At 46.6% G+C, this 23,240-nt stretch overlaps 1 protein-coding gene across 3 annotated transcripts in view; it reads left to right on the top strand.

Annotated features, from left to right (window-relative positions):
- The window catches only part of VPS13C (vacuolar protein sorting 13 homolog C), a 950,377-nt gene that overhangs the window by 330,117 nt on the left and 597,020 nt on the right, over window positions 1-23,240 (top strand). For all 3 annotated transcript variants that reach the window (XM_063926503.1, XM_063926502.1, XM_063926504.1), the window contains 2 exons: window positions 1,942-2,056; window positions 14,854-14,990. In XM_063926503.1, the coding sequence (XP_063782573.1) occupies window positions 1,942-2,056; window positions 14,854-14,990 (252 nt within the window). The remainder of the gene's footprint in view (window positions 1-1,941; window positions 2,057-14,853; window positions 14,991-23,240) is intronic.

The following is a 23,240-nucleotide window of genomic DNA, read 5'->3' as shown; positions in this document are numbered from 1 at the left end:
GAGCAATCTGTGACCACGAACAAATACAAATCCCCCCAAAAAAGTACAAATCATCACATAATCCACACCACATTTGGTATCAATGGGCCGATCTGCGCCTAAAAGGTGTTCTACACTCTAATTTATTTCCACAATAGCGGGGTTAGTGATGTAAACATGGTGTATATGCGCATCATATTATTATCCATAATAGCATATAACATATCCATTTACCAATTTAAAGTGCATTAGATGGGCCGACATACCGCATTTAAATACTTACATACAAAAACAAATTAAAACATGATGGAGTATTAACATCTTTACAATTAAGAGATATCGATCAAGTCATATCTATAGGAAAACACTCCTAACCATGTAAATAATACAAAGTAGGTCAAAGTCAACCAGTTCACCCATTAGTGTGTTCTTGTTATTACAGATAAGGCAACATCAATAGCTCCTCATTTAATCCATCGGGAGCCAATGAGTTCAATCGGTAGATCCATCTACTATCTTGCCTCAATAGAATTTTATTTCTGTCTCGCCCTCTCCTTAATGGTGGGACATGATCCAGTGGTGTGCATTTAAAGTCCTTCAACGTATGACCTGTCAGGAAAAGGGCCTAATTCAGACCTGGTCGCAGGCAGGCTATTTTTTGCACTGCTGCGACCAGGTAATCGCCGCCTACGGGGAAGGGGGTTAGAGCTGTGCAGGGGTGCGATCGGCTTTGCAGAGAGCTGCACAAGCAAAAAGTTTATGCAGTCTCTGCACAGCTCAAGACTTACTCACCCGCTGAGATGATCCTTCTTGGAGCTGACGTCAGGATTCCTCCCTGCAAATGGCCGGACACGCCTGCGTTTTCTTTGACACTCCTAGAAAACGGTGAGTTGACACCCCCGGCCGGCCTCTTCCTACCCCCAGGTTGGACGGTGTCCATGAGTTGATAAGTATTGGAAACTTTACTGACATGCTGCTTATCTCATATTGGTACTAATAAATACCATTGGATATTGGATAAAATGGAGTGCTGTTTCTGCTTCACTGTAGCCCCTGCTGGAGCCTCATGGTGAGGACTGTTACATATTGAATTAGTCGACCATGCACCCGTGGATTTAAGAGACTATGGTGTTGTGCGGTTTTCTTTCATATATGTATTTCAGATATAAGTACTTAACCATCCTATTTCCAGTCAGGAGAGGATAGTGTCTCAATTGTCATTGCCAAACCTCTCAGAGAGCAATAGGAGGAAAGAAGAGATAGATATTTTGACTCTTAAATGCATTAAAGGAAAGCTTGATAGTCAGCAACTGCTTATCTGCTGTGTGAAGGGTACCGACAGCTCTTCCAGTGACCTTAATCTGGGGAAGGCCCGCCTGGAGGTGCTGCCTGACAAAGATTGGCAGCGGCGGGTGGAGCATATCCTGTTGTAATTCTAATTAGTTTACCAGGTAGTCCTTCAAAATTAAAGTTATACGCACGGAAATACTTGATATTCCGTAGCGAAGTACAGGTTTTCAGCTACTGTAGTATTGAATAAAATAAGGTGCTTAGGCCCTAGTCAATCACACCTTGAATACAATTACTATCACAAGGATAACTATTTTGAGTGCAGGTAGCCCCAAGAGGTTATCACATTTTCCCTTAATTTACACCCAAACCTGGTAACTGTGCAAAATTATGAGCGTTCCAAAATATATTACATTATAATTAATACAACTACATTATGGTGACATACTTGGTGACATATTCTTAGAATGTTCCCTCTTCTATAAACCACCATTCCGTCTAAAGAAAAAGCTCAGTGAAACACCCAGGAACTTTTCCTACCAGAATAAGAAAATTAACATTCACTTCTATATAAAATATATACAACTTTTAATATCCAGGTGCTCTAAAATAAGACTAATGGTGTGTGAAGGTTTGATGATCTTATATTTCCCAATGTATTTTTTATGGTAGGTTACCATCAATGCTCTTGCAGAATTTTTCCAAACACGTAAAGGAATGGATTTAGAACAGTTAACATCTGCTACACTGATGAAACTGGAAGAGATCAAAGAAAGGACAGCTGCAGGTAAACAATTTGTTACTGAGCTATCCAGCATCCTATGCATTGCGTATATGTGAGATCTGCTAAATCATGTGATCTCATTCTGGACTGATGGTGCATGCGCAAAGACGTCAGGAAGTGGTGGTGGGACTGGTAAGTAGCACATAGGGCCTTTCTTAGGTGGCACTATTTGTAAGGAGACATCGCTTAGTAAGTGATGTAACTTTTGAGATCAGAGTCATGCTCATGTACTATTTGGGTGGCCAAACAACTCTGTAGCTGGGGGGAGCATTGTATTTTTGGAATTTGGAAAATGCTGTAACATGGAGTGAAGATAAACTGTGTACTGTTACAAAGAATATGTAAGGGATAAATTAGTAAAACCCCTCTCTTCATTGTGTTGAAGTCTGCCCATGGGGGAACGGGCATTCAGGTAGTATACCTGTTTGGGCCCTATCTGAAATTGCCTGTCGGCACCCATGATACTGATCACAAACTACTTTTAATTCCCTGTCTGCCTGTGAATCAAAGGTAGTACGTGACCATTATGAATGTTGTCTCTGGAGCCAGGTTAAGGCGAGACTGTATCCGTTCTTCTACTTCATTCGGTTTGGTACCTCCTTCTACTGCCTGTATTGAAGAAAGGGGCTTAAAGTGCCTGCACTGTACAGCCTGTATTGAAGAAAGGGGCTTAAAGTGGCTGCACTGTACAGCCTGTATTGAAGAAAGGGGCTTAAAGTGGCTGCACTGTACAGCCTGTATTGAAGAAAGGGGCTTAAAGTGGCTGCACTGTACAGCCTGTATTGAAGCAAGGGGCTTAAAGTGGCTGCACTGTACAGCCTGTATAGAAGAAAGGGGCTTAAAGTGGCTGCACTGAACAGCTTGTATAGAAGAAAGGGGCTTAAAGTGGCTGCACTGTGCAGCCTCTATAGAAGAAAGGTGCTTAAAGCATAAGGTGTCTCTTGTCTCTTCCACTTTACACACTACCCCACTGAACCTGTTACAATTTGTGCCTCTTCCCTTTCCAGCTATCTGTGCCTCTGCCTCTCCCCCACAGCTATACCTGAAATCATTATAACATGTATTTATTTATTTTAAACTTTAAAGTTATATTTTTAATCTATTTTCTTTCTTTTATTTGTTTTCTTTTTTATGTATGTGTGTGTAAGTGTATGCCAGGGATGCTGTTAATTTACCAGCTGTCAGGATCCCGGTGGTCAGGATACTGACGCCGTAATCCCAAAATGCCGGCGGACGGAATCCTGACAGAAGCCCAGTATTCCCACTCGGGTGGTGGTCCACGCCACCACCCTAGGGGGAATATAATAGTGTGGGGGAGCAAGGCTTACTATCGGGCCCGAGGCCCGGTGAGCACAGCGAGGTGCGTGGGGACTCGCTGCCGGTATTCCAGCTTTGGTCTACCGACCACTGGGATCCCGAGCACCGGTATCTCATACTGAATCCATATACTGTATGTGTGTGTGTGTATATATATATATATATATATATATATATATATATATATACTAGAAACAAAATAAGGAGAGCGCACCGGTAAACGTAAAATCATTCACTTTATATAAAAAGAGTAATATCCACATACATTGCAGTAAAAGTATCCAAACTCAGCGAGGTCCACACGGCCTTCAGAATAGCGCTCAACCGAGCTGGAACTGTCTCGTCGGCTCCGGACCTGGCGGGTGACGTCACAACGTCCTCAGCAGATAGCCACGCCCAACGCGTTTCGACCTATCACAGTCTTCGTCAGGGGATGTGGTTAATGTGTGTGGGTACGGTCTTATATACCCATTCCAACTGAAAACAGCTGCTAGCAATTAGTTGTGATCCATAATTATACAATTTACATTTCTCTATCGTCCTAGTGGATGCTGGGGTTCCTGAAAGGACCATGGGGAATAGCGGCTCCGCAGGAGACAGGGCACAAAAAGTAAAGCTTTAGGATCAGGTGGTGTGCACTGGCTCCTCCCCCTATGACCCTCCTCCAAGCCTCAGTTAGATTTTTGTGCCCGGCCGAGAAGGGTGCAATCTAGGTGGCTCTCCTAAAGAGCTGCTTAGAAAAGTTTAGCTTAGGTTTTTTATTTTACAGTGAGTCCTGCTGGCAACAGGATCACTGCAACGAGGGACTTAGGGGAGAAGAAGTGAACTCACCTGCGTGCAGGATGGATTGGCTTCTTGGCTACTGGACATTAGCTCCAGAGGGACGATCACAGGTACAGCCTGGATGGTCACCGGAGCCTCGCCGCCGGCCCCCTTGCAGATGCTGAAACGAGAAGAGGTCCAGAATCGGCGGCAGAAGACTCCTCAGTCTTCTTAAGATAGCGCACAGCACTGCAGCTGTGCGCCATTTTCCTCTCAGCACACTTCACACGGCAGTCACTGAGGGTGCAGGGCGCTGGGAGGGGGGCGCCCTGGGAGGCAAATGAAAACCTTTTTTGGCTAAAAATACCTCACATATAGCCTCCGGGGGCTATATGGAGATATTTAACCCCTGCCAGAATCCGTTAAGAGCGGGAGACGAGGCCGCCGAAAAAGGGGCGGGGCCTATCTCCTCAGCACACAGCGCCATTTTCCCTCACAGAAAGGCTGGAGGGAAGGCTCCCAGGCTCTCCCCTGCACTGCACTACAGAAACAGGGTTAAAACAGAGAGGGGGGGCACTAATTTGGCGTTAGAAATATATAAAAAAGATGCTATAAGGGAAAACACTTATATAAGGTTGTCCCTATATAATTATAGCGTTTTTGGTGTGTGCTGGCAAACTCTCCCTCTGTCTCTCCAAAGGGCTAGTAGGTCCTGTCCTCTATCAGAGCATTCCCTGTGTGTGTGCTGTGTGTCGGTACGTGTGTGTCGACATGTATGAGGACGATGTTGGTGAGGAGGCGGAGCAATTGCCTGTAATGGTGATGTCACTCTCTAGGGAGTCGACACCGGAATGGATGGCTTATTTAGGGAATTACGTGATAATGTCAACACGCGCCAAGGTCGGTTGACGACATGAGACGGCCGACAAACAATTAGTACCGGTCCAGACGTCTCAAAAACACCGTCAGGGGTTTTAAAACGCCCGTTTACTTTATTCGGTCGACACAGACACAGACAGGGACACTGAATCCAGTGTCGACGGTGAATAAACAAACGTATTCCTTATTAAGGCCACACGTTAAGGGCAATGAAGGAGGTGTTACATATTTCTGATACTACAAGTACCACAAAAGAGGGTATTATGTGGGATGTGAAAAAACTACCGTAGTTTTTCCTGAATCAGATAAATTAAATGAAGTGTGTGATGATGCGTGGGTTCCCCCCGATAGAAAATATGGGCGGTATACCCTTTCCCGCCAGAAGTTAGGGCGCGTTGGGAAACACCCCTTAGGGTGGATAAGGCGCTCACACGCTTATCAGAACAAGTGGCGGTACCGTCTATAGATAGGGCCGTCCTCAAGGAGCCAGCTGACAGGAGGCTGGAAAAATATCATAAAAAGTATATACACACATACTGGTGTTATACTGCGACCAGCGATCGCCTCAGCCTGGATGTGCAGAGCTGGGGTGGCTTGGTCGGATTCCCTGACTAAAAATATTGATACCCTTGACAGGGACAGTATTTTATTGACTATAGAGCATTTAAAGGATGTATTTCTATATATGCGAGATGCACAGAGGGATATTTGCACTCTGGCATCAAGAGTAAGTGCGATGTCCATATCTGCCAGAAGATGTTTATGGACACGACAGTGGTCAGGTGATGCAGATTCCAAACGGCACAAAAGGTATTGCCGTATAAAGGAAGAGGAGTTATTTGGGGTCGGTCCATCGGACCTGGTGGCCACGGCAACTGCTGGAAAATCCACCGTTTTTACCCTAAGTCACATCTCTGCAGAAAAAGACACCGTCTTTTCAGCTTCAGTCCTTTCGTCCCTATAAGAGTCATATCTGCCCAGGGATAGAGGAAAGGGAAGAAGACTGCAGCAGGCAGCCCATTCCCAGGAACAGAAGCGTTCCACCGCTTCTGACAAGCTCTCAGCATGACGCTGAGACAGTACAGGACCCCTGGATCCTACAAGTAGTATCCCAGGGGTACAGTTTGGAATGTCGAGACGTTTCCCCTGCGCAGGCTCCTGAAGTCTGCTTTACCAAGGTCTCCCTCCGACAAGGAGGCAGTATGGGAAAAAAATTCACGAGCTGTATTCCCAGCAGGTGATAATTAAATTACCCCTCCTACAACAAGAAAAGGGGGTATTATTCCACACTATATTGTGGTACTGAAGCCAGAAGGCTAGGTGAGACCTATTCTAAATCTAAAAAAATTTGAACACTTACAAAGGTTCAAATCAAGATGGAGTCACTCAGAGCAGTGATAACGAACCGGGAAGAAGGGGACTATCTGGTGTCCCGAGACATCAGGGATGCTTACCTCCATGTCCCAAATTTGCCCTTATCACTAAGGGTACCTCAGGTTCGTGGTACAGAACTGTCACTATCAGTTTCAGACGCTGCCGTTTGGATTGTCTACGGCACCCCGGGTCTTTACCAAGGTAATGGCCGAAATGATGGTTCTTCTTCGAAGAAAAGGCGTCTTAATTATCCCTTACTTGGACGATCTCCTGATAAGGGCAAAGTCCAGGGAACAGTTGGAGGTCGGAGTAGCACTATCTCGGATACTGTTACAACAGCAGGGGTGGATTCTAAAGATTCCAAAATCGCAGCTGATCCCGACAACAAGTCTCCTGTGCTTAGGGATGATTCTGGACACAGTCCAGAAAAAGGTGTTTCTCCCGGAAGAGAAAGCCAGGGAGTTATCCGAGCTAGTCAGGAACCTCCTAAAATCAGTGCATCATTGCACAAGGGCCATGGTAAAAAAAATGGTGACTTCCTTCGAAGCAATTCCAGTCGCCAGATTTCATGCAAGAACTTTTCAGTGGGATCTGCTGGACAAATGGTCCGGATCGCATCTTCAGATGCATCAGCGGATAACCCTATATCCAAGGACAAGGGTGTCTCTCCTGTGGTGGTTACAGAGTGCTCATCTTCTAGAGGGCCGCAGATTCGGCATTCAGTTTTGGATGTTGGTGACCACGGAGGCCAGCCCGAGAGGCTGGGGAGCAGTCACACAAGGAAAAAATTTCCAGGGAGTGTGATCAAGTCTGGAGATTTTTCTCCACATAAATATAGCTAAGGGTAAATTTATAATGCTCTAAGCTTAGCAAGACCTCTGCTTCAAGGTCAGCCGGTATTGATCCAGTGGGATAAAACATCACGGCAGTCGCCCACGTAAATAGACAGGGCGGCACAAGAAGCAGGAGGGCAGTGGCAAAAACTGCAAGGACTTTTCGCTGGGCGGAAAATCATGTGATAGCACTGTCAGCAGTGTTTCATTCCGGGAATGGAAACTGGGAAGCAGACTTCCTCAGTAGGCACGACCTCCACCCGGCAGAGTGGGAACTTCATGGGGAAGTTTTCCACATAATTGTAAACCGTTGGGAATTACCAAAGGTGGACATGATGGCGTCCCGTCTGAACAAAAAACGGGACAGGTATTGCGCCAGGTTAAGAGACCCTCAGGCAATAGCTGTGGACGTTCTGGTAACACCGTGGGTGTACCAGTCGGTGTATGTGTTCCATCCTCTGCTTTTCATACCTAAGGTACTGAGAATTATAAGACGTAGAGGAGTAAGAACTATACTCATGGCTCCGGATTGGCCAAGAAGGACTTGGTACCCGGAACTTCAAGAGATGCTCACAGAGGACTTATGGCCTCTGCCGCTAAGAAGGGACTTGTTTCAGCAAGTACCATGTCTGTTCCAAGACTTACCGCAGCTGCGTTTGACGGCATGGCGGTGGAACGCCGGATCCTAAGGGAAAAGGCATTCAGGAAGAGGTCATTCCTACCCTGGTCAAAGCCAGAAAGGAGGTGACCGCACAACATTATCACCACATGTGGCGAAAATATGTTGCGTGGGGTGAGGCCAGGATGGCCCCACGAAGAAATTTCAACTCGGTCGATTCCTGCATTTCTTGCAAACAGGAGTGTCTATGGGCCTCAAATTGGGGTCCATTAAGGTTCAAATTTCGGCCCTGTCGATTTTTCTTCCAGAAAGAATTGGCTTCAGTTCCTGAAGTCCAGAAGTTTGTCAAGGGAGTATTGCATATACAACCCCCTTTTGTGCCTCCAGTGGCACTGTGGGATCTCAACGTAGTTCTGGGATTCCTCAAAACACATTGGTTTAAAACCAGTCAAATCTGTGGATTTGAAGCATCTCACATGAAAAGTGAACATGCTCTTGGACCTGGCCTGGACCAGGCGAGTGTCAAATTGGTGTTTTTTTTCTCAAAAAAGCCCATATCTGTTTGTCCATTCGGACAGGGCAGAGCTGCGGACTCGTCCCCAGTTCTCTCCCTAAGGTGGTGTCAGTGTTTCACCTGAACCAGCTTATTGTGGTGTCTTGCGCCTACTAGGGACTTGGAGGACTCCAAGTTGCTAGATGTGGTCAGGGCCCTGAAAATATAGGTTCCAGGACGGCTGGAGTCAGGAAAACTGACTTGCTGTTATCCTGTATGCACCCAACAAACTGGGTGCTCTTGCTTTTAAGCAGACTTTTGCTAGTTGGATGTGTAATACAATTCAGCTTGCACATTCTGTGGCAGGCCTGCCACAGCCAAAATATGTAAATGCCCATTCCACAAGGAAGGTGGGCTCATCTTGGGCGGCTGCCCAAGGGGTCTCGGCTTTACAACTTTGCCGAGCGGCTATTTAGTCAGGGGCAAACACGTTTGTAAAATCCTACAAATTTGATACCCTGGCTAAGGAGGACCTGGAGTTCTCTCATTCGGTGCTGCAGAGTCATCCGCACTCTCCCGCCCGTTTGGGAGCTTTGGTATAATCCCCATGGTCCTTTCAGGAACCCCAGCATCCACTAGGACGATAGAGAAAATAAGAATTTACTTACCGATAATTCTATTTCTCGGAGTCCGTAGTGGATGCTGGGCGCCCATCCCAAGTGCGGATTATCTGCATTACTTGTACATAGTTACGAAAATCGGGTTATTATTGTTGTGAGCCATCTTTTCAGAGGCTCCGCTGTTATCATACTGTTAACTGGATTCAGATCACAGGTTGTACAGTGTGATTGGTGTGGCTGGTATGAGTCTTACCCGGGATTCATAAATCCTTCCTTATTGTGTACGCTCGTCCGGGCACAGTACCTAACTGAGGCTTGGAGGAGGGTCATAGGGGGAGGAGCCAGTGCACACCACCTGATCCTAAAGCTTTACTTTTTGTGCCCTGTCTCCTGCGGAGCCGCTATTCCCCATGGTCCTTTCAGGAACCCCAGCATCCACTACGGACTCCGAGAAATAGAATTATCGGTAAGTAAATTCTTATTTTAACAACGGCAGATTGTCCATGCAAGCTTCTCAGCAAGAACTGTCCATCCCATTTACTGCATATCCTTAGACCCAAAATTTTGATTTAATTATAAATCTCCAGAATAGTTTTAATTAGAAACACTTGTTTGATAAATTAGCTGTCTGCTGCCAGACACAGTTGGTCCCAGCCGTTTATTATAAAGCTGAACATGGGATTGACAGCTCCCATTTCACAAAGTTCAGGATGATCGCTACCATTACTAATTCATTTTAATGTTACATAAAATTAAAAACAATGTTATTCAGTACACATGTATCAGTTTTAAAATATGTTACCAGATATATCACCATTGTGATATATCTGGTAACATATTTTAAAACTGATACATGTGTACTGAATAACATTGTTTTTAATTTTATGTAACATTAAAATGAATTAGTAATGGTAGCGATCATCCTGAACTTTGTGAAGTGGGAGCTGTCAATCCCATTTTCAGCTTTATAATAAACGGCTGGGACCAACTGTGTCTGGCAGCAGACAGCTAATTTATTAAACAAGTGTTTCTAATTAAAACTATTCTGGAGATTTATAATTAAATCAAAATTTTGGGTCTAAGGATATGCAGTAAATGGGATGGACAGTTCTTGCTGAGAAGCTTGCATGGACAATCTGCCGTTGTTAAATGTAAATTGTATAATTATGGATCACAACTAATTGCTAGCAGCTGTTATCAGTTGGAATGGGTATATAAGACCGTACCCACACACATTAACCACATCCCCTGACGAAGACTGTGATAGGTCGAAACGCGTTGGGCGTGGCTATCTGCTGAGGACGTTGTGACGTCACCCGCCGGGTCCGGAGCCGACGAGACAGTTCCAGCTCGGTTGAGCGTTATTCTGAAGGCCGTGTGGACCTCGCTGAGTTTGGATACTTTTACTGCAATGTATGTGGATATTACTCTTTTTATATAAAGTGAATGATTTTACGTTTACCGGTGCGCTCTCCTTATTTTGTTTCTAGTACCAATACCAATTACTCCCTGGCTGGGAGTGGGATTGAGCAGCACAGAACTAACAATTAATAGAGACTCTGGAGACATGGACATGCAGCGCAGGAATTGAATCCTGTTTTCATAGAATATATATATATATATATATATATATTTCTGCTGCGGGGTACACTGGGATCCACATGGAATGACAGGGTGTAGAGTAGGATCTTGATCCGAGGCACCAACAGGCTAAAAGCTTTGACTGTTCCCAGAATGCATAGCCCCGCCTCCGTGCACAGGAGCTCAGTTTTGTAATTGGTGCCATGCAGTGCTGGCATACAATAGGGGGGCTGCTCCAGCAGCCCTCAGAAGAGCTTTTTTAAGTGAAAATTGAAGACTTCAAGGGCTGCAGCAGAGGCACTGTGAGTGTCAGACATCTCCTGCTGCAGCTCCATCACCTTCCCCAGCGACGCTGTATACTCCCGCGCCCTTGTTGCCGGGTACTTACAGCGGAGGCTCCTGTTTCTTCCAGTCAGGCACACACACCACCGCAGCTTTCCAAGATCGCGTGGCCGCATTCAGGGAGTAGGTAAGTGTGGGTCCCCCAGGTGAGACCCGCTGTAAACCGCGATCTGGCTCGGCCGGTGTGGACACTGTGGCAGTACAGGGACCCCACTAGACCGCCAGGGCAAAGACACAGGTCGGATTCTCTCAATAATCCGTTTACTAAGGCCCACAGTACCCGGTGGTGAAGTCCAGCAAGGGGGGATAAGGCTCTGACCTGAAACCCCTCCCCTAGAGTAAATGTTCCCGCCCTGGAGCTGACTATCTCTCTCTCCCTCGCTCCCTGTCAGCGTTTGTCGCCGTTAGGTCAAGCTGAGCTGATCCTTGGACTGTTTGGGCAAATCCTCCTCTGTAAAGTCGCCTGCATGTCAGCGCTGTGCATTTTTCAGGACACTTAAGTATTCTACATGTCTGTTGACAGTGTTACTGTAGTTATGAAAAGGTGCATTTAGTCAGGGATATTTAGTACAAGTACCCTGTGATATACATCCAGTCTTTACTGTGCATTGTTATATCTATTGAGTGTATAGCTATACTTAGTATGCTAGTCCAGTGCAGTTTTATTGCATGTCATAATTTCTGCATTGTACAATTTGACTATGTGTGTGCATATAGCTGCTGTGTGTCCTCCATTTAGTGTATCTTACTCAGATTGCTATCCCTATATTCTGTAACCTGAGGGGGCTAAGGGGGTCATTCCGACCCGTCCGCACGCAGCGGTTTATCGCTGCGGTGCGATTGGGTCCGGAATGCGCATGCGCGTCGGCCGCAATGCGCGCAACGTTACCCGGCGACAGGGGTCGCCGGGTTACGTCGCGTCTAATGAAGGAAGCGGTCGCAGAGCCAACCGCAAAGAAGATTGACAAGAAGAAGGCGTACCTGGGCAGATCCGGACCGTTGGAGACCGTTTCCGGGGAGTGGTAAGGAAAACGCAGGCGTGTCCAGCAGAACGGTGGTATAGGGCTGGTCGTCTTCTGCTTGAAATTTTTTTAGCTTAGCAGGGCTGCACAAGTGATCGCAGCCCTGCTAAGCTAAAATACACTTCCCCATAGGTGTGTACTAGTTGATCGCAGCAACAGCAAAAAGTTTCTGGCTGCGATCAACTCGGAATGACCACCTAATTGCGTCAGGATTATTACTTAATATAGGTGTTTCACAAGATATACTTATTGTGTATTTTTCTCTGTGATTCTTAGTCACCATATACCTCTGGAACTCTCTGTTTGTACTACACAGGGGGTTCTTGTCAGGTGTTTTGCTACTGATATTGTACTGGGTTGCCTTGAATTGAGCTTTCAGACATGTCAGCTACAAGAGGCGACGGAGCTGTGGCTGATCCCACATTGCGTGGTAGTGACGCTGCAGACACATTAGAGGAAAACATTGCAGCAGAGGGTTCAGGTTCTGTGGGTTCCCTACCCCCTAGTGGGACCGTAGCAACGGGGGTGCATAATGACCCACCTTGGGCTACTTTCTCCACGTTATTGAATACGCTGGTAACTAGACTTACGCCCCCTATAGGACCTCCTGTGCCGGTGCAACCGCTTATGGGGCCTAATTCTGAGTTGATCGCAGCAGCAACTTTGTTAGCAGTTGGGCAAAACCATGTGCACTGCAGGGGGGACAGATATAACATGTGCAGAGAGAGTTAGATTTGAGTGGGGTGTGTTTGAACTGAAATCTAAATTGCAGTGTAAAAATAAAGCAGCCAGTATTTACCCTGCACAGAAATGAAATAACCCACCCAAATCTAACTCTCTGCAAAAGTTATATCTGTCTCCCATGCAGTGCACATGGTTTTGACCAATTGCTAACAAAGTTGCGCTGCAATCAATTCAGAATTACCCCCATAGTCCCGAAACCGAATGGGTCCTCTCGGCCCATTCTCAACCTCAAGTCCTTGAACAAATTTGTGAAGGTCTCCAAGTTTCGTATGGAAACTCTTCGCTCTATTGTTCTGGCCTTGGAACCTGGGGATTATATGGTCTCCCTGGACATACAGGATGCTTACCTGCATATTCCCATTGCAATTTCGCATCAGTAGTACCTGAGGTTTGTGGTTGGCAACCTCCATTACCAGTTTCGAGCGTTACCTATTGGTTTGACCACGTCCCCGTGAGTCTTCACCAAAGTCATTGCGGTAATAACTGCTGTACTCTGCCGTCAAGGGGTCAGGATCCTACCGTATCTGGACGACTTGTTTCCTGGCAAATTCCCCAGAAATTCTCCTGCACCATCTGGATCTGACTATTCAGTTTCTGCAAGCCCACGGCTGGCTCATCAACTGGAAGAAATCTTCCCTGGTCCCTGCTCAGAGCATGGTGCACCTGAGGGCGTTGTTAGACACTCACAACCAGCGGTTGTTCTTGTCTCTGGAGAAGGTCCTGAAACTTCAGGACAGGATTCGATGCTTCCTATCTCGTCCGCAAGTGTCGATACATTCGGTGATGCAAGTGCTAGGTCTAATGGTGTCGGCTTTCGACATGGTGGAGTACGCTCAATTCCATTCCCGCCCTCTACAGAAATTGATTCTTGCCAAGTGGGACGGCCTGCCTCACCGGATCAGGTCTCACGTGATGATCTTGTCTCCGGAGGTCACGTCTGTCACTGAGCTGGTGGCTTCAGGACCAACGATTGAACAGGGGTCATCCCTTCTGGATCTCCAACTGGGTCCTTCTGATGACGGATGCCAGTCTGAGAGGTTGTGGCGCGGTGTTGGAGCAACACTCCCTTCAGGGTCGGCGGACCAAGGAGGAGTCTCTCCTCCCAATGAACATTCTGGAATTGCGGGCGGTGTTCAATGCTTTGAACTTGGCCCAGCATTTAATACAGAACAGACCTGTTCAAGTACAATCGGACAACGCCACCACTGTGGCATACATAAATCATCAAGGCAGCACTCGCAGCCGCATGACAATGAGGGAAGTTTCCAGAATCTTCAGTGAGCAGAACGCCATCTGCCAGCCATATCGCCAGTGTTCGTTCCGGGGGTCCCAAATTGGGAAGCAGATTTCCTCAGTCGTCAGGATGTACACGCCGGATAGTGGAGCCTCCATCCAGAAGTATCTCAACTCTTAGTGGACAAGTGGGGCGTCCCAGATGTGTACCTGATGGCGTCTCGACACAACCACAAGGTTCCGGTCTTTGGAGCAAGGACAAGGGATCCTCAAGCAGCAGTCGTGGACGCACTGGCAATTCCATGGAACTTTCAGCTGCCATACGTGTTCCCTCCGGTGTCACTCCTGCCCAGAGTAATAAGGAAGTTCAAGCAAGAAGGAGGAATCCTACTTCTGATTGCTCCCGCGTGGCCCAGACGGCACTATATTTTTTCTCCTCAGTGCTGACCTCACCTTAGACAGAACTGCTGGTAAAACGTACGTTAGTTGAGTGATCATAATTACTGAAGCTCCTGCCACACATGCCCCAGCAATTTCCTTTTTTCACTGTCATTTATTTCTTCTAGCAGCCAGACTAACCACACAGTGCAGAATACTTTTACTATGCTGGGATGGTATTTGCTTTTCTAATGTATTGGCCACGCTACTGGCCAGCTTGGTGTTTCTAATTGACCCAGATGTTCAATATTTTTTTTTTGTCAACTTCATACAGTATGTACAATAAAATAGAAACATTTGGGTAACTTAGCATTTTGCATTGTTAACTTCCCATACTTTAACATAGCTGGAAATGGAAGTGATAAAAGCAGAAGCCATTTTAGTTAAGGCAGCTACATTGTAGGTTGCACAAAGGCATTCTTTAAGTAAGTTGCAACATAACACAGAAGTGATTTTCTCTTTTTATATGTAAGATATAAAATATTAATTGTATTATGGACCTCTAATAATAATTTATATGTTATTGTGCTCTGTTTTCTAAAGGACTTTCTCATATGATTGAAACTCGGAAAGCTCTTGATTTAAGGATAAATCTCCAGCCATCATACTTGTTGCTTCCAAAGTCTGGCTTCTATCACAGCAAGACTGACCTCATCATTGTGGACTTTGGTAGCTTTCAGGTACTTACTAAGGTTAACGTGTGTGTTGTATTTTATTCAATCTGCGAGTTAACGTTTTTACCAGAGAGATTAGGTTTTTGGTTTCAAATATCAGAATTTGCTAAAAATAACTTTTGACTGCTTTCTTCAACAATGACGCATACAGTGGTGGCACATGTGAATTAAATCACCTTCCCACTGCCTAAATATAGAATATGGCAGTTGACAAATTTAGAATACTCTTACCTTGTTTATCATGGTGTCTCTCATGCCCTAGATGTCTTTAGGTTATGTGAGAACAAAATCCATTTATTGCTATTTTTGGATTTGGAGTGTTTTGAATGAAATGTGTGCTGGTCTTTAACCAGACTTATCTCAGAACTGTGTAATAAAATATATGTATTACAGAATAGTGAGATATTTCCCATATCTGCAGTAAAATCTTAAAATACTATTATATTTTCATTATACGTACTTCTAACTTTTGATTCATCTCAAAATTAAACTACAATGCTCAGTGTACAGTGTGGGGCTGGGGTCCCTTGTTTCCCCACAGCCCTGGCGAGCAGGTTGTAGATAACCTCCGGAGTTTTATATTAACTTTATTTTATATTTCTCTTACGTCCTAGAGGATGCTGGGGACTCCGTAAGGACCATGGGGAATAGACGGGCTCCGCAGGAGACATGGGCACTAAAAAGAACTTTAGATATGGCTGTGCACTGGCTCCTCCCTCTATGCCCCTCCTCCAGACCTCAGTTTGATACTGTGCCCAGAGGAGACTGGGTGCATTACAGGGAGCTCTCCTGAGTTTCCTGAAAGAAAGTAATTTTGTTAGGTTTGTTATTTTCAGGGAGACCTGCTGGCAACAGACTCCCTGCACCGAGGGACTGAGGAGAGAGAAGCAGACCTACTTAATTGCTAGGCTCTGCTTCTTAGGCTACTGGACACCATTAGCTCCAGAGGGAGTCGTAATGCAGGTCTCTCCTAGCTGTTCGTCCCGGAGCCGCGCCGCCGTCCTCCTCACAGAGCCGGAAGATAGAAGCCGGGTGAGTATGAGAAGAAAGAAGACTTCAGAGGCGGCAGAAGACTTCGGATCTTCACTGAGGTAACGCTGCGCGCCATTGCTCCCACACAACACACACACGGCAGGCACTGTAAGGGTGCAGGAGGGCGCAGGGGGGGCGCCCTGGGCTGCAATCAAACCTCTTGTCTGGCAAAATCTGGGCATATATGGGCTCGCAATTATATGGGGATGTGGAGACCTGGCTGGAGCGGAGGCCTCCGGCTCCCGAATGAACTTGCATTGAATATACGTTCTTGGCGTGTGGTAATTATTTCAGCGTGAACCCTATGGTTCCTACTGTCTCTGCCCTTGTGGGATGATGTGTGTCGTCTACTTGTTTGCTTGCCATTCTACTGTAGCATCAGGCTGCTACTTTCTGTTAAGTTGTATGTGCGGGAGTCCCTTGCTGTAGATAGCTTAGGGTTTAGTCCCACAGTGTTCTCTTTTTTTTTTTTTTTTTTTTCAAACGGTTCATCTTGAACCCAGTTAGTTAGGTTTAAGTGTTGAGGATCAGGTATGCCACTAGGTTGTTTGCTGGTCATACAGGGTAGATGTGGGTGGGGATGTTTCTTTGTTGTTGTTGTTGTTGTTGTTGTTTTTTCCTTTTTTCTGTACAACTGGTCATTTTATTCAACCGCTCTGGAACTGCTTGGTTTCTCAAGTGTCACATATGGAGGGTGTTCGGCCTCGGCCTCCCGCCTCTGCTCGGGCTTTCCATGCTAGAAGGCTTAGCCTTATTATATTCCGGTTTGCTATGTTTCAACTTGCATATGTTATGTCTTTTTTATTTTTCATGAATTCTTATCCTGTGTCCATGTACTGTGCTCCATGTTATGGGATCTAACACTGTCTCTAGGGGGAGGGATGCGATTAAGCTGTTAGGGTGGAATGTCTGCGGTTTAAACAATAAAATCAAGCGCTCTCTTGTTCTGAAGCAACTTCAAAAATATCATGCAGACATAGTATGCCTTTTTGAAACTCACCTGTGTGTGAGTAGGGTAATGGCCATTAAGAGACCCTGGGTGGGATGGGCTTACCATTCCACGTTTTCTTCCGGCGCCAGAGGAGTGTCGGTACTGGTTAAGAGGTCGGTACATTTTCACTTGGAGGATAGCAGGGTGGACCCTCATGGTCGCTATGTTTTTTTACGGGCTGTTATACATCACACACTATATCATGTCTTGGCTACATCCCCCCTCCCTACAATAGTGAAGTTTTGCGTAGAGCAGCTGACTTTCTGGCTCAGTCCCCTGACACACCAGTTATTAGTGTGGGTGATTTCAACAACGTCATGGACTTATCTATTGACCGATGGCGGGAGTCTCGCGACTCCACTTCCCCCCCTTCTGCCCCGACCCCTTTTGCGAGACTTGTCGCTGAACTTGGCTGGATAGATGTCTGGAGACTGCGCAACCCTACTGCGGCGCACTATTCCTGTCAGTCCGCTACATAGCACACGCTGTCCCGGATAGACCTATGCCTTATTTCCCCCAGTTTATCACCTAGAGTTTCTGAATTAGTATATTTATCCAGGGGTATCTCGGACCATTCCCCGATTTTGTTAAAGCTGTCCCTGTCGCACGATAGGGGCACTAGCCTGTGGAAACTGCACCCGTTTTGGTTAAATTTAATGGGAGAGGGATCCGACCTTATCTCGGACTGGAATGTCTTCCTTCATTATAACCCCCCTGATCTCTGTCCCACTGTCCGTCATGACGCATTTAAAGCATATATTAGAGGCACTTTTATCAAGAGAATTGCTGGTATTAAGTCATTTAACAGGAGGGAGGAGGCAAGACTGGAACAGGCATGCCGTGACTTGGAATCTGTATATATAAAGTCGCACTCCCAATCGGATCGTGGGGCGTGGCTGGACGCGCAGAGGAAGTGGGCCGACTACCTTTTTGATAAATCCAAGCGCAGACTGCTGTTCTCTAGTCACAGGCAATATTTTCAGGCGGAGTTGGGGGGCAGTTACCTGGCCTTTTTGGCCAGGGACGAGTCCCACTCCCGCACTGTTCAATGTATCACGGATGAGGATGGCAGTTCCTGTTATTCTGGTAAAGATATAGCTGGGGCCTTTCAAAAATTTTATTCCAAGTTATACTCGTCTGGGGTTTCACACTCCGATGAGCAGATACAATCCTACCTCTCACGGGTGACCTTACCCAGTTTGTCACAGGAAGCGCTTGCAGTACTTGAAGCTCCTTTCACCCTGGAAGAGGTCGAGCGCGCTGTGTCGTCGCTCCCCTCGTCAAAGGCACCTGGCGGAGATGGTCTCCCAATGGAGATATATAAAAAATTTAGTTACTATTTCTGTCCCTATTTACTAGATTTATTTAATACTCTGTTTGAGGCTGGTGAACTCCCCCCGTCTGTCTGAAGCTACCATTATTGTATTGCCCAAGCCCGGGAAGGATCCCAAGGCTCCCGAGTCCTACCGCCCTACTTCACTGCTGTCCTCTGATGTTAAAATCCTTGCTAAGATGCTTGCCATTCGCTTAAACACTGTCATTGGGTCTGTTATACATAAGGACCAAACAGGCTTCATGCCAGGGAGGTCCACTATGCAAAACCTGTGTAAATTGTTTTATCATTTGCAGGGGGGTGGTTTGCTGGGTTCGGAGGCAGTGGTGGTGTCTCTTGACGCCGCCAAGGCCTTCGACTCGGTCGAATGGCCCTACCTGTGGCAGGTACTGCGTGGGTTTGGTTTTGGCCCTACGTTCGTCAGATGGGTTCGGCTGTTGTACTCCTCTCCAGTGGCCCGTGTCTCTGTTAATGGGTATACTTCATCCTTATTCTCTCTGGCCAGGGGCACGCGTCAGGGCTGCCCATTGTCCCCAGCCCTGTTCGCACTGGCTATAGAGCCGCTGGCTTGTATGATACGGGAACACCATGGTATTCATGGACTGATGGCCGGCCCCGCTGTAGACAAGGTGGCTCTATACGCCGATGATATGTTGCTGTTCCTGAGGGATTCGGGTGTCTCTCTCCGGTCTATGCTCCACACAGTTAATGAATTTGGGGAATATTCTGGCCTGCGTATAAATTGGGACAAGACCTCTATCTTTCCCATCTCCGGGCATATCCCGGAAGGGGCATGTGAGTCGTACTCATTGCAATGGACTCTGAAATTTAAGTACTTGGGTATATGGGTTACGGGACCAGCATTAGAATATGTCAGGTGGAACATTGACCCTATCACAGCCTTTTTTAAAAGTAAAATTCACATATGGAAAGCATTACCGTTGACAGTTTTAGGACGCATTAACATCTTTAAGATGTCTATCCAGCCTAAATACCTCTATGTTTTGCAACACTCCCCCATTTATTTACCTAAGAAAGTATTTGCCAGTATTGATAGTATGATCTCTTCCTTTATCTGGGGTCATAAACCGGCGAGAATAGCTATAAAAACGCTTTGTAGGTCCAGACTCACTGGAGGGGCGGGCCTGCCGAACCTTAGATTGTACTACCTGGCGGCCCAACTAGTGCACCTCTCCGATTAGGTCACGGGAGTGGGTGGTCCGACCCTGCAGCGATACTTGACTGAGCGGGTGGGTCCCCCCTACACCCCCCTCCTTTTCTTGCTTTCTGGCTTGTCTGTATCTGGTCTTCCTCCTATTCTGCGACAGGCTCTTTTAGTCTGGAGGCAAGTGCGCAACCTATATGAGTGGTCGGACTTGGAAGTAGATTCACCCTTATGGTTTAACAACTCCTATATGGAACTTCAGCAACTGTCTACAGACAATATATGGGTGAAAAGTGGGGTGCTTTCCCTGGGACAATTGTATATGGATGGCTACCTTAAATCGTTCTCACAACTACAGACCGATTTCGGGCTCCCGCATACGGCCCTATTCAGATATTTCCAATTGAGGCATGCACTACAGACCCAATTTAGAACGACCCCCTCCATCTCCCCCTCACCGATTAAACTTCTGCTGCAACGTTTGCCCTCTGCAGGCAGGGTCTCATCGCTATACGCATCACTCAACAATAGAGTCCTACCTGCATCTTTAGATCCGCTAAAGCTGAGCTGGGAGGGTGACATGGGCCCTTTGTCAGATGAGCAATGGTTGCAAATATTACGCTCCACCAGGTCTGCCACCCCTTGTGTCAGATACCAACAGGTACACTTCTTTATCCTGCACAGGGTTTACCGTACCCCTCAATTCCTCCAGCGAGCTGGCCTGCGGCCTGATGCTCTGTGCCCCAAATGCTGGATGGCAGACGTCGGGTTCTGGCATCTGTTATGGGACTGCCCGAAAGTCTACGACTTTTGGACTCGTATATGGTCTGACATACTAACTACTGACCCCTCTCTTCCTCCGCTTGACCCCAGGGCCTGCCTTTTCGGGGTGGGCCTAGAAGAAACCCATTCATTGCTCACATATAAATATGTCCTATGCCTGACCACGCTTGCCAAAGTTGTTATTGCCCGCTCCTGGTTTGCGGAGGCCTCTCCCAAATTATTGGAGTGGAGGACTCTGGTGGCTTTAGTCATAAAACATGAAAAACACATGTACTTATCCCGTAATTCGTTGTCCAAATTTCATTGTAAGTGGGACAGATGGATTATGGTGCGCCCGGGGGCAGATCTGGTGGAGCCCGCTGACATGCAGAATGTGTAGCTTTCCTTTAGTTTAGTTTTTTTTCTCTCGCTTGGCCGGGGACGCCGCCCTCTGACACAATCCTACTTATTGCGGAGCTGTTGCCATCTCTATTGTATATGCACTTCTACATTTGCCTACGTGACTTCTCTCCCACTTATGTCTGTATGTATACTGTTGATTTGATGGCGGTATTGTTGTATTGATCATACCAAGCAGTCTAAAAGTTCTTAATTTTTTTCAATTGACTTGTGTTTTGTACTGTAATTCACTGTGATACTTGATGACCAATATATTGTACCTTCTTGTACTCTTTTTTTTTTTTTTTTTTTTTTCTCTCTCTCTCTCTGTTCTTCTTTAATTTAGTAACTTTATGCAAAATTCAATAAAAACATACATGATTTAAAAAAAAAAAAATGGTGGAATTTAAGAATCTCACTTGGAAAGTGGTCATGTTGTTGGCCTTGGCATCGGCAAGGCGAGTGTCGGAATTGGCGGCTTTATCTCACAAAAGCCCCTATCTGGTTTTCCATGCGGATAGAGCAGAGTTGCGGACTCGTCCTCAATTTTTGCCCAAGGTGGTTTCAGCTTTTCATATGATCCAACCTATTGTGGTGCCTGTGGCTACGCGGGATTTGGAGGATTCAGAGTCCCTTGATGTGGTCAGTGCATTGAAAATTTATGTAGCCAGAACGGCTAGGGTGTGGAAATCAGAGTCCCTGTTTGTCCTGTATGCAGCCAACAAGGTTGGCACTCCTGCTTCTAAGCAGACTATTGCTCACTGGATCTGTAACACGATTCAGCAGGCTCATTCTACGGCTGGATTGCCGGTACCAAATTCGGTAAAGGCCCATTCCACTAGGATGGTGGGCTCTTCTTGGGCGGCTGCCCGAGGGGTCTCTGCATTACAGCTTTGCCGAGCAGCGACTTGGTCGGGTTCAAACACCTTTGCAAAGTTCTACAAGTTTGATACCCTGGCTGATGAGGACCTCATGTTTGTTCAATCGGTGCTGCAGAGTCATCCGCACTCTCCCGCCCGTTTTGGAGCTTTGGTATAATCCCCATGGTCCTTACGGAGTCCCCAGCATCCTCTAGGACGTAAGAGAAAATAAGATTTTAAACCTACCGGTAAATCTTTTTCTCCTAGTCCGTAGAGGATGCTGGGCGCCCGTCCCAGTGCGGACTACATTCTGCAAGACTTGTATATAGTTATTGCTTACATAAGGGTTATGTTACAGTTTTGATCAGTCTCGGACTGATGCTGTTTTGTTTCATACTGTTGACTGGTTCGTATATCCAGGTTATACGGTGTGGATGGTGTGGGCTGGTATGAATCTTGCCCTTAGATCAGTGGTTTTCAACCACTGTGCCGCAGCACACTGGTGTGCCGCCAGTGGCTTTCAGATGTGCCGCCAGAGATGCGCTGGCCGTCATCACGCTGGTGAACTTTGGCAGCGCAGCGTGACACATCGCCTGCCCACCCGCCCGCTGCAAGCCCGGCTGCCCGCCCGCCGCCGCCAGGCTGCCCGCCCGCCGCCGCCAGGCAAGTGCTGCTCCCTACTGCTCCTCGCTACTAACGGCTGCATTAACCCCTGCCTGCCAGCCGCCAGCAAAGTGCTGCTCCCTGCTGCACCTCACTGCTCACGGCTGCATTAACCCCTGCCGGCTGACGCTGAGGGCGGGAGAGGCAAAAGGAAAAGTGATACTGGAACCTTACAGGTAAGGTCCAGTGTATTTGCATTAATTTTACAGTAATAGCTGTGTGAACAGTGTGCAGAATTAATGTGGGGGCCAATATGTGTAATTAATGTGAAGGGCCCATGTGTGTAATTACTGTGTGTGTGTGTGTGGGGGGGGGGGGGGGGGGGTGTAATTACTGTGTGCGGGGGGGCAATGTGGGCGGGGACGATATGTGTAATTACTGTGGGTGGAAAATATGTGCAATTAATGTGTGGGGGGGGCAATATGTGTAATTACTGTGGGGACCAACGTGTGTTTTAATTCCCCATGTGGGCCAAAGTGAGTTGTTGTTTTTTTGTTTTTGTTTTTTGGGGGGGGGGGGCGGGGGGGGGGGGGTTGTCCGTGGGGTACTGATGGTGTGCCTTGGCAATTTTTTAATTTTGTTCGGCGTGCCCCAAATTGAAAAAGGTTGAAAATCACTGCCTTAGATTAACAAAAATCCTTTCCTCATACTGTCCGTCTCCTCTGGGCACAGTTTCTCTAACTGAGGTCTGGAGGAGGGGCATAGAGGGAGGAGCCAGTGCACACCCATTCTAAAGTTCTTTTTAGTGCCCATGTCTCCTGCGGAGCCCGTCTATTCCCCATGGTTCTTACGGAGTCCCCAGCATCCACTACGGACTAGGAGAAAAAGATTTACAGGTAGTTTTAATATCTTATTTTTTGTCTAACTGCAGCACTCTGTTTTGTAGTTTTAAGGTCATAGATAATGTCTGATGCTACAGTATGAGTTTAAATCAATAAATAAGATGTTTGTACCCTTAAAAAAAAAGAAATAATAAAAAGTGTTTATTTAGTAAATGTATTAAATAAAAAATGGACTAAAACTCACCCTAGTGGGGATTGTGGAACAGCTC

The sequence above is a fragment of the Pseudophryne corroboree genome, chromosome 6, assembly GCF_028390025.1.
Source record: "Pseudophryne corroboree isolate aPseCor3 chromosome 6, aPseCor3.hap2, whole genome shotgun sequence".
Taxonomy (NCBI): domain Eukaryota; kingdom Metazoa; phylum Chordata; class Amphibia; order Anura; family Myobatrachidae; genus Pseudophryne; species Pseudophryne corroboree.
This window is presented reverse-complemented; position numbering and strand designations above follow the sequence as displayed.